Source organism: Girardinichthys multiradiatus, chromosome X (assembly GCF_021462225.1).
Source record: "Girardinichthys multiradiatus isolate DD_20200921_A chromosome X, DD_fGirMul_XY1, whole genome shotgun sequence".
In the NCBI taxonomy this organism is placed as follows: domain Eukaryota; kingdom Metazoa; phylum Chordata; class Actinopteri; order Cyprinodontiformes; family Goodeidae; genus Girardinichthys; species Girardinichthys multiradiatus.
In genome coordinates, this window is record NC_061817.1 from 6832570 (window position 1) to 6845335 (window position 12766).

Below are 12766 nucleotides of genomic sequence, written 5' to 3' on the forward strand. Positions count from 1 at the left end.
ATGATATGGCAGCCCAAACCATCATTGATCCACCCCCATGCTTCACTCTGGGCATGCAACAGTCTGGGTGGTACGCTTCTTTGGGGCTTCTCCACACTGTAACTCTCCTGGATGTGGGGAAAACAGTGAAGGTGGACTCATCAGAGAACAATACATGTTTCACATTGTCCACAGCCCAAGATTTGCGCTCCTTGCACCATTGAAACCGACGTTTGGCATTGGCATGAGTGACCAAAGGTTTGGCTATAGCAGCCCGGCCGTGTATATTGACTCTGTGGAGCTCCTGACGAACAGTTCTGGTGGAAACAGGAGAGTTGAGGTGCACATTTAATTCTGCCGTGATTTGGGCAGCCGTGGTTTTATGTTTTTTGGATACAATCCGGGTGAGCACCCGAACATCCCTTTCAGGCAGCTTCCTCTTGCGTCCACAGTTAATCCTGTTGGATGTGGTTCGTCCTTCTGACATTACCCTGGATACCGTGGCTCTTGATACATCACAAAGACTTGCTGTCTTGGTCACAGATGCGCCAGCAAGATATGCACCAACAATTTGTCTTCTTTTAAACTCTGGTATGTCACCCATAATGTTGTGTGCATTTCAATATTTTAAGGAAAACTGTGCTCTTACCCTGCTAATTGAACCTTCACACTCTGCTCTTACTGGTGCAATGTGCAATCAATGAAGACTGGCTACCAGGCTGGTCCAATTTAGCCATGAAACCTCCCACACTAAAATGACAGGTGTTTCAGTTTCATTGTCCAACCCCTGTATATATAAAATGTGAAAAGTTTACTTTTTCAAGGCACTGTATGTTAAATATCAAGAAGTTTCCTAAATTCATAAAGTTTCCTAAATTCATAAAACGTTTTTTGGAAAAACCTGGAATACATTAGATGATAAGCTGAACGAAAAGGCCAGGTCCTGCATCAGTTATTTGCTAAATTATCTTCCTGTATCTTAAAGATATTACCTTCAGATATTGTGAATTTGCTGTAGACACATTTAGGCTTGACACTTTGTTTGTCCACCACTAGTCAATTCCCACTAGTGTAAGCACACACAGGTTCGGTACAAGGAATGACAATGATGACGATGTTCTGAAAATCTGATGAACCATTGACCAAGATGTCATTAGTGTTACAGTATAAACTGGTTACTTGTCAAGAGAACAAAAAGACTTGGGATGGGGTAAACGTTTTGCACTACCACACCATGTAGAAAACAACAATAAACCAGTACAATAATAGGTAAAGTAAAATTTGCTATAAAACAGGGAAATTTGGTAAAATTGGTCAATTTCAAAGCTTTCATATCAGATTATCCTTCCTGAAAACCATTTAATCATTCACTTCTACATTCATGCCTTCCAAACCATTCAGCTTCAGTGGCCTGCTGTAGAAGGGAGAAATTATTCAGAGGACTTTTTAACCTACTATTTAGCAGTCACATGCAGACCTGTTTTTCCCAACACGCACGCACTGTATCTCCTGAGCCAGTTTTAATCTGAGAGCTGGCATGCTTTCATCACATATTAAAATATTAGAGGTGTGTGGAGAACAGGTTGCCCTTGCATCAGATAAAGTCTGGCTATGTCCATGTGTGTGTTTGGGGTCTGGAATCTATGACTTGGTCTATGTGGGTTTATGAAAAATATAATCTTTATAATAATTCACACTTTATGATCAGATGTACATCAGCTCTATCTGGACTTTAACAAGAACTTATAAAGGCAATGGCCCAAACTGCAAGTGATCACTGTTAGATATTTTAGTTAGTTGGACTGTTGTGTAGATAACTAATACTTGAATTAAAAAAACAACAACAATGATATCATAGCCTCACTTTAAACCAAACCCTCGATCCCAAGCTTGTCAAAAGCAATGAAGGCAAAGTTTCCATTCATAATCCAGCCCTGATCTATGATTTTGGCGAATTTTAGTGAGGAGGTTTGAGTTTTTACAGACATTTTTATGAAATTCGTGAAAAACTTGCTGTTTATGAGGAACCTTTAAGGAAAAATTAGTGCCTTTTTGTGTGAAAGACCAACTTTTAATAGTGCATATTTGTGAAGTGGATGGAACGTTATTAATTTATTTCATTTTTCTCTTCCAGAATTGCCCTGCATTTAGCTCAATTCTTCTTCCCATCAACTCTGATCAGTTTTTGCTACTGAAAAAAGTACTCCCATTACATGATGCTGCCACCACCATATTTAAAAGTGGAAATGGGTCAGGTTTCTACCATTGTGTTTACAGTGAAAGCCAATACATTGAACATTGGTCTAATCTAACCAAAGGAGATTGTTCCGCATGTTGACTCCTTATTGACATGTACCAAATTAAAAGATAACTTCTCCTGGTTTTTGTCAGTTGTCTTTCAACAATGACTTTCTTGCTCCCTCTCTCCTATCTCCCTTTCTCCCATATAGGCCAAATTTGTTTAGTGCAAAAATAATAGTTGTCCTGTGATTAGATTCTCCCAACTAGGTTTTGTATCTCTACAACTCTTCCTGAGACACCATGAGCCTCTTGGCTGCTTCTCTGCCAACTGCTGTCTTAGTACTAGGCAGTTAGTTGTGGCATTTGTGATGGGGAATTGAACCGACCTCTGTGAGATGTTCAAAGCTTTGGATATTGTTTTATAACCAAACCCTGCTTCATAACGTTATCCACGTACTGTCTTCTGTGTTCCTCTGTCTTCATGATGCCGTTTGTTCCCTTATGTTTTATAGCAAACCTCTGAGGCTTTTACAGAACGCATGGGTGTAAAACACGCATGTGGATTCTGTTCACTTTATAGGTGATTTTTCCAAAGGGAACGGGTTGCACAGGATTTTATTTAACTGTATCATATTTAGGGAGTGGGGCGAATTTCTTTTTTTTATTTGTAAAAAATGTAAACCTGTTCTTTCGATTTCACAATTATGGACTACTTTTAATTGGTCTAAACATTTGGAAGAGTTCAAGGAATATGAATATTTTTGCAAAGCACTCCATAAGCGGATTATAATTGATATTTATGATCTGGTGAAATAGACAACATTTACAAAGACGACACACCGAGATTATCGGGAGGGGAAAGGACAGAAAATCCTCTCCTGGCAGCTGGAGCTGTCCTTGGTGCTGAATAGTCTGAATTTAAACTTATGCTGAATGTCAAATGTATCCACCTACAGTTTTTAGAACACCCAGAACAAAACATCTACATGCAGCTGGCTGTTTTTGGCCCTCCGCCACACAGGTGCCCGCCTTCCTCCCTTCCAACAAATCCGCGTTTTTCAGATAAATAATACAGAACCGAGAAATGACAGTCTAAGTGATAAAAAATTTAACTTGTGGCACTGTGGAGGGAAAATGGATTTCATCTCTCGATTCCGAGGCCACTCTCCTTTTTTCTATCTTCCTAAACGGGGCAGCGCACTTCCCGCCGCCCTTCCAGGTTATGATGCAGTGAAGCTTCTGTGCGCAGAACCGAGCGGGCTCGCCGCGTATAAAAGCGGCTGCGCTCACACAGGTGGAGTACCACAACAAGAGAGCACTCACTGCGGCTCATCAACTAAAACAAAACCGGGGACACACTACGGCAGGATGTGGGCCACGAGGAACGGGTTCTCCTGGAGACTTTTGTTTTTCTCCTGCGTGTTTCTGGAGAGTTTATCTCAAGACTTTGTCGGACAGACGCAGTTCATATGCACATCCGTGCCCAAGGACGTGGACATATGCGCGGCCACACTACAGAACAGCGTGCCGGGGGAAGACTTGAAGACAACCGTAATGCAGTTGCGGGAGACCGTGCTGCAGCAGAAGGAGACGATCATCAATCAAAAGGAGACCATACGGGAGCTGACCTCCAAGTTGGCCTGGTGCGAGAGTCAGAGCGGTGGCGTGGAGCCCGGGGACGCGCGGCCCGGGGGTAGGAGGAAGGAAGGGGGGACCAAAAACACCATGGGAGACGTTTCCAGGGGCCCCGCAGAGACTTTGACTCAGCTCTCTCAGACTTTACAGTCGCTGAAGCAGAGATTAGAGAATCTGGAGGTAGGGTGATGCTTCTGGGAACGCTTGCAGCGCTTTAACTCTGCGCAAAGCTCAATTCGAATTGTATGCAACAAATAACCTACAAATAATTGCAACAATAATGCATTTTCTTATTTTAAAACACATGAGCATACACATAAACATTCAGTTGTAAATACCTTTAAAGTAAAATTGTCCCCTCAAGATTAAACTGAATGAGGTTTCACTCCCTGGCAGCAATTCAGCAGGAGCAACAACTCGGTGCAGACCAACAGCCTGAAGGATCTGCTTCAAAGTAAAATCGACGACCTGGAGAAGCAGGTGTTGTCCCGGGTAAACAGCATTGAGGAAGGGAAGCCCGGTCTCAGAAATGAGACTGAGCAGCGTGGGAGACTGGAGTCCACGCTCACCTCCCTACACCAAAGAATCACGGATCTAGAAAAAGGTATGTGGGATAGGAAATTATCTTTTCCATAGGAAAGAAGGTAATTTAAACATTATCTCATATTCCATATTTTAAATGTTACCATGCATTTAAAGGAACTCTGCAGGTGATTAAATATTGCCATCAGTGCAGAAACCCTGAGCATTCCGCAGTATCTTCCTCCACTTTTGGTAGATTAAACCTTTGCAAAGAGTCGGTTGCCCCATCTCCATTTTCAAATGCTATGATGCATCATCTGTTTGAGACCCCTCTGATGCCATGCATGCATGGTTGCATGTTGCAGCAACTTGTTCTAGTTAGCAACGTCACTACTCCAGTGATGGATTTATCATATAACAAGATTAAAGTAAATCTGGAGCTTTACTATTGTGGATTTGTTGTGTAACGTGTAATTCCAATGTAAATCCTGAGGTTGTGTGCAAACGACGTGATGTATCTGTGTTCAACTGAATCAAAAATTTTTTTTAAAGAATTGGAAAACATATAATAGTCACCTATACATGTCTGATGCCAACAGGTCAAAGAGAAAACAGGCCCCTGGATAAATTTCAGCTCACATTCCCTCTGAGGACCAACTACATGTATGCAAAAGTGAAGAAGAGCTTGCCTGAGATGTACGCCCTGACCGTGTGCATGTGGCTGAAGTCCAATGCATCACCTGGAGTGGGGACACCTTTCTCCTATGCAGTCCCGGGTCAGGCCAATGAGCTGGTCCTCATAGAGTGGGGAAACAACCCGATGGAGATACTGATTAATGACAAGGTATGGCTCAAGGAACGTCAAATTCTTTAACCTCCACTGATTTTAGTTAAAGATGTATTTCTTGTGAAGTAGTAAAATTAACTAATAAAAGTTACTAGATAAAATTGCTGTAACAATTTGCATGTGTTTAATTCGTATAGATTTTGATTACATATTTGTGAGCATAAATTATTTCAATTAAACAGGTAAAACACAAATATATCCATTACTCCATCCAGCCAATTTTTAAAATGTTAAACTAATGTTTAACTAACTATTAAGATAATTTAATTTGTTGTGTCCTCTATGTTGATAAGAATTAAAAACTGTGATTATGGTATTGAAAGTAGATACATTTGTTTAAAAAAATATTAAAATGTATTTTAATTAAAATCCAGAAATACAAAGTCTTTACTGTTCTCTGCTGCAAATCACACAAGATGTATCAGAATAATGATTGATGGAATATTTTTGTTAAAATTTGCATTGAAATGCTCAAAGTAATTTGATTTAAATAATTTAAATGGCTAAAATTGAGTACCCTCCAAAATGTCTTTTTGTAGTGCATGGATTTTGAGATATCATGATTTGCGTCTCCTTGAAGGTTGCAAAGCTGCCCTTTCTCATCAATGATGGAAAGTGGCACCATATCTGTGTGACCTGGACTACTCGGGATGGGGTTTGGGAAGCTTACCAGGATGGTGTCAAAAGAGGGAATGGAGAGAATCTGGCCCCATATCATCCAATCAAACCCCAGGGATTGTTAATCCTTGGCCAAGAGCAGGTAAACAAGAAATGCTGTGGATTTAATGCTTGCCTGCTTTTCCAGTCTTGTCGTCAAGGATTATTTTAAAAATGGATTTTAATGATCTTCTTTTTTTATTGTGTTTAACACCGGAGTATATATTGTGTTCATAATAATGCATATTAATCTGAGACACATAGAAATGCACCATTTAATCATTCCAAGACATGAATAGGCCAATTTTCTCTTGATTAGTTCTGATTGGTTAACAGCAAGTCAAATCCTGAAAACAAACTCCCACCATTTTCAGCCTTTGAAAGCATCAAGCAACCAATGGCATGTACATTGATACATTTTTAAGTTTAATAAAAATCCAATAAAGATTGGGTACATGTGCTTCCATGATTAACTTGAGATACTATAGTTATTCCTTAATTTTCCATATAATTGAAAACCACTTCCTCTATCAAAGCAGTACATTTCCATTTAGAACGCATATGTTTCTTTCAGTTCTATAAGTAAGATTAGATTCCTGTTCTGTTCACAAAACATCTTGATCAGCCTCAGTAAAATGAATTCTCCTCACCACAGGACACGTATGGTGGGGGATTCGACGCCACACAGGCTTTTGTTGGAGACCTGGCAAATTTCCACATCTGGGATCGGAAGCTCTCTGTTGGGGAGATTTACAATCTGGCAACCTGCAGCAGCAAAGCCCAAGTGGGCAACGTGTTTGCATGGATGGAGACGAACCTGGACATTTACGGCGGCGCCTCGAAGTGGACATTTGAAGCTTGCCGTCAGCTCAACTGAACTGAACCGCAAATGAAGAAAACATTTGCAAAGCCACTTTTGCCACGGCGTTAGTCAGCCAACCTTAAGGATCAGGAGAAGACATTTTCAGTGAACAGCTCCTGGAATTTTTGTCATAGATATTTTGAAAACATTATTTGTGGAAGACTTGATCAGTTTTACCCGATTCTTGTGTACGAGGAGATCACTGAAGGGGTCAACTTTGTCATCTGGCAGTGCTTTAATGGTTTCTTGTGGAAAAATTAAGTGATGGCACTGAAAGGAAGAGGTTGCTCTGTGAGAGCAAATAAATAACGGGCCGGATTCAAGCGTGCAGCAGGGAGGTCGTGTAGGTTTTAGAAAACTGATGTCACACAATTCAAAGAAAACAAATGAATTTGTTTTTGTGGTCATTTCTGTCTTGACTGCCAGGGATTTGCACTGTGGAAAACAAGCAGGTGAACTTATTTAACAACTTTTGGAGGCCATGAAAAAACAAATTGTTTCTCGATCACTCTCCTTTCTTTAAAACCACCCGCTTAATGTGATTCTTGTGCAAAGAATGACTGATATCTTCAATGCCAACGTATGAGCCTGAGTGCTTTGGGCTGTTGAAAGGACATCTCAGCGCATGCATTATCATTTGCAGTGTTTGTGTTAATTATCCTGTAAACTGATTTTAAACACAGTCTTTGTTGTAATACTTTAAAATGCAGTTGGACCAGATTGTACGCTGTGAAATGCGATTCTTTTGCATTTTTTAATGGTTGCTCGAACTTGAGTGGGAATGCTCCTTTGTACAGTAACAAGCATGTCTTAACTTCTGCGATGCTGTGACATCATCTCTAATCTTTGCTTTTACTGTCCTTACCTTTGAGTTGAGCTTTTATACTGTATTGTTATATGCTTAAAGCATGGCGACACTGACAGATGAAAAAAAGTTCTAGTTTTTGTAATAAATTGTGATACTTGAACCATAGGTAGGTGTATATATAATTATTTTTGCACATTTTGGGGATTCTGTATGAGTTGACCAACGGTGACAATGTCAAAGCTCTTTTTGGGTCACAGTTGGTGCAAAATGCTAAACAGAATAAAGTCGTTAATGATGCAAAGTTTAGATGTTATCATCAATTTCATTAATTTCCATTCTCCAAACCATTTATATTGACTTTAGGGAAGCAGTGGAAAAAATTTGAGTAAAGTTACACTCTGTGTTTCCAGCTCTGATTGAATGATCTCCAGATCCTCTCAAGCCTGCTGTGGGAAATAATTCCTCCATCAAGTGCCAGTTTGGGGCAAGCCAGGAATCAGCTCAGCTGCTTTTCCTCACTTAAACTCTAGAGACCCTAGGGAAATCTTTGTAATTTTTATCCTGAATAGGGAGCAAATGAGTTCCTCCCATATTTCCAAATAAGTCTTCAAGGGGTTTGAAGCAAAAGTCCAACAATGCCACTGAGAAAATGTCTTGTTGTTCCTTCTGCCATACAGCACAATGAAAACATTTTTTTGTTTCATTTTTTCATTGTTTGTTACACTTTTATTGTTTGTTTTAGATCATTAAAGATTTTTTTTTTAATATCAGACAAAGATAATCAAATACAGTTTTTAAATGATGATTTATGGCTAGAAAAGCTGAATAATGATTAATTCTATTAAAAAGCTTAAAGAGGTGAAAGAGTAAATGCTCCCCTCTTAAATTATAAGATAACTGAGATTCACCAGTTTTGCTTTTTGTAAAGCTGAGTACGAGAAGTGCAGAATTAATAAATAATTTAAACGGAACCTCTCTGACAACATGAAACAGGCTAAAAGATCTCAAAAAGCAACACATCATGCCCCAGTCTAAAGAAATTCAAGAAAAGAAGAAGAGTGTTTTAACATCTATTGGTCTGGAGAGGGTTACAAGGCATTGGGACTCCAGTAAACCACAGTGACAGCTATTATCCACAAGCAGAGGAAACATGGAACAATGGTGAACCTTCTTATGACTGGCCAGCCTACCAAAATTACTCTAAGAGTGAAATAACTGCTCATTCAAGAGGTCGAAGGAAACTGAACAGCATCTAAACCCCTGAAGGCCTTTGTTGCCTCAGTCAAGTGCCGTTTTCATGACTCAATATTAAAAATAAAACTGAACCGATATGATAACCATGGGAGAGTTCCAAGACAGAAAAAACTGCTGACTTGAAAGAACACAAAGTTCTGTCTCACAAACATTTTGATAATACCTCAGATCTTCGGAGAAATATTCTGTGGAATGACGAGAGAAGCGTGGAAATTTTCTAAGGTTTTCATTCTATTACATCCGACGTAAAAATAATACAGCATTTAATATAAAGAACATCAAATGAACGGTCAAACAAGGTGGCATTAGTATGAGGATCTGGGGTTGCTTTGTTGTCTTGTGACCTGGATAAAATGGCGTAAGTGCTGGAACCATGAATTCTGATCTTTAGCAGAAAATCCTGAAGGAGAATGTCCAGCCGAAAAAATAGGTTTTATATATTATGTCGAATAGGGAATGTAACAACTATAGAATGAATAACAAGTCCATAAATTTGTTACTTCAAGGCTGGATTATCGTAATTCTTTACAATCGGTAAACCCAAAAAATTCAGTAAAAAACTTTTAGCTTATTCAAAATGATGCAAGTTAAGGTTCTGTCTGCAGAACCAGCTTCCGGTTTTAGTTTCAGACTAGCCTAAAAATGTTCCACTTGAATAAATTGTATAGCTACCGTGTTACCCTGAACTATCTCTACTTATTATGTTGCTATAGGCCTAAGTCAGTTGAGAACATGCTGACCACTTTTCCTCGATCTGCTACTTTCTCCTACTGCTATCAAAGTATGCGTTCTCTGCAGTTAATACTACCATTTACTTTATGTTTCCTCCTCTTTTTTAGATTTTATAGAAGTCACATCTGGCCTGGAGCTTCTGTTTTGTTGTAACACCTTCATTGAGAGAGCCCTTGGCTGAGCTATTGCTGCCAATAACTTCATTTTTCTTTTCTAGAGACGTGAGACTTCTGTGTTTAACACTGTCTCTATCCTACAGAAAGCAACTGAATTAGCTGTGGCTGCGACTACTTATATGTACTCTGTTTTTATCTCATAGCTTTTACTACTGGCTCAGAGTTTACATGTTTTTCTACTGGATGAAACCACTGAAGTAGCTGCTCTTGGGAGCTATTCCTGCCATTTAATTCTTTAGTTTTTTTCTTCAATGAAGAAAGTACTCCAACACCTGTGCTTTTCTTTTTTTGTGGGCCTGCTCTGTCTTGTTGGTTGCGTCAGATGACTGATCACATTGAGCCAGGTTGTCCTGGAAGCTCTGGAAGGGAAGATCGGCTTTACACTGTCGCCACAAGCATGCTCATTATAAGCTTGCATGTTTGGGATTGCTGCAAAGTCAGTGACTCGAGGCAATAAGCTGGGTGTCCTTAAGTGAAAACCTTTTTAACAACTGGAATAATAAATTTAACTTGACTAAATTTTTATAGCTAATATTAAATTATGATGCATGTAACTTACTTTGAATATGTCTACATGATTGGATAGAGTTGACTGTGAATTTCTGTATTGAGATGTAATTCATTTGGAATTAGCACTACACAAATAAACTGAATTAAATGAAATTATTGAAATTAACTTGAATAAATTAAAACCTTTTAGGAGGAAAACTGATAGGTGGATTGCACAAACTACATCAGTTTATAAAAACAATTTAGAAATATAAAATAGTGCGCAATATGCCCACTCTGTAACGCATAAAAAACAAACTCGATTTTTTTAAACACATACAGTATATAGTCAACAAGATGGTGTACTCAGTACACACAGAGTAAGCAGTCCAGATTTATAGTTTTCCCAGTGCTTAGGTTGCAAGGTAATTGCCCTTATTTATGGGGGGGCAAACTTGACCAGGTCATTGGTGTTCTATCGCAGGTGGGGGTTGTCTATTTGCTGGGTGAAGGCAAGGGAAAGTTTAGCAGTGAATCGCAGAGCCAGATCATGGTCTGTCTAATGTGATAAGTAAACACACACTTTATAGTTCATATGCACTGCATACAATACACAAAAATGCACACTCTACTGGTTTATTAAATAGGATAATGAGGACTACTACAGAGGGGAAACAATCCATAAAGTTACTTTGTGAAAAAGTTACCAGCTCTGCGAATGTACCCCATGTGTGAGGGTCTTTCCCTTGTCACTAAATAAGTTGTTAGGTCTCCTTAGCTGTCAGGTCATATGTCCCACAAATTGGGTTCCCTTTCCTCTATAACTTGAAATCAATAAACTTTTCCCCAGACAGCACATCCATCTCAGCTCATGACTATCATGTTACCAGTCAAGGTATAGACACAGTGACCCACCTGGGGATAGCCTTCCATGTGTTTTTATAGCCTGCAGTTCCTCACAGCAACATGAGGGGACATACCAAGATGCACAAATACATACTAATGCTACGTATTCCTAAAAGGTGGATGTAGCCTTTATTGAAAATAAATTATCTCTATTTATTCCTACACACCTAGCCTTGTTGACCTTTGCTGGATTAAAGTATTTTTTATTGACCTACATCTCGCCCCACATCTAGCCAAGTATACACCTGGAGCTGACTCCTAATATCTGGTCTTTTGACCTCCCCTCAATATTTCTACACTCTAATTGAATTGAATCTGCATGGGCTTTGCTTAAAATGAGTTCAAAAGAAAAGGTTTAATAGGCAATGGAGCTTTTTGTACAGTATCTGGCATCTCCTATTTCATTAAGTGTCTGCATGATTAAAATATATTAATCAAATTTCAAATTTTTTTAAGTTCAGTTTTCTGTGAAGAATGGTCTGTTTTTGACCTTGATATGACTACGAGGGAACACAGACAGGAATGAACTGTTTCAAGGAGGAAAGAAAACAATGTTTGGTAAGAAAATGAAACAAAAAGGAGGGGAACTCAGGGGACCTTGAATGTTGCTGCTTGTCATCCACTTTTAATTATTTGGAATAGCTTTCAGCTCTGAGAAGTAAACATCTTCTTTTCTGTATGTTCCTTTATTAAATCTCAACATCCAGCTAGACTTTCAGACCACCTTACAGCATGTTCATGAATTCTTTAATAAGATACCAAGTAATTATGCTAGGCTGAATTTCCTGATGGGTTAGGAAATCTCTTTAGATCCCAACACTGCACATTGCATTTTTAAGTATAAAAGAAAAAAAGCTCAGTGCAAAGTGCAAAATTTTCTACAGTGCCAGCCACATGTAATAATATCATTGGTAAATATTTATTTAAGGAGGAACAGTCCAACATTAGAAATATTTTCACAAGATTGGAAAAAACATATAGAGGAATCTTTCTCTTTGCAGAAGTTCTGTAGAAGGTCCAGCGTCCTGGGTTCTTCTGTCATGCTCTCTTCTCTTTAGCTTTTTCTACAGGATTGTTTTTTCTCCAAATAGTTAATGATGCCATGCACTCTAACAAGGTAGCCAGGGATTTTGGAAGACGAACAAGCCCACAGATCCATCATCATACTTAACAGTGGGCATGAGGTGTTTGTTTCCCCACAAACCAACCAGGAGTGTGGGTTGCCGAAAAGCTTGGCCATTCAGAGAGGAAGAAACCACAAAGCAACATAAAAAAGGCAAAATACAGTTTGCAAATGAACTCAGGGATAATGTTTGTAATTTTTAGAGACATGTCCTGGTCTGATGAACCTAACAGTGAAGTGTTTGACAATAACGATCAAAACAGGGAAGCTTGATAGACTGAAATTATCCTCATCTTTGAGAGGGAATACAACATGTTTGCTCCAAGTTTAAAGCACAATTCCACCAAATGTTAGGCAAACTGATGAAAATTCCTGAATTTGAGGAGAGTAATACGTCATTATCTCTTATTATTCTGGCATTTATTATTATTTTGGTAATGCTAGCTTAAAACTGGAAAAAATGTGTCTGGTTTATAATCAAACAGTGAGTAAAAAAGGTTATATCTTTCTATACAGTGTATGATAATGGTAGATA

At 38.9% G+C, this 12766-nt stretch overlaps 1 protein-coding gene across 1 annotated transcript; it reads left to right on the plus strand.

The window, feature by feature from the left end:
- Nucleotides 1-3509: 3509 nt before the first annotated feature.
- On the plus strand, nt 3510-7716 carry LOC124863223 (neuronal pentraxin-1-like). Its single transcript, XM_047357521.1, has 5 exons — nt 3510-4035; nt 4252-4459; nt 4977-5221; nt 5805-5984; nt 6537-7716. Exons 1-5 carry the CDS (start codon nt 3589-3591, stop codon nt 6756-6758), a joined length of 1302 nt encoding a protein of 433 aa, XP_047213477.1. The 5' UTR covers nt 3510-3588; the 3' UTR covers nt 6759-7716.
- The last annotated feature ends 5050 nt before the right edge of the window (nt 7717-12766 follow it).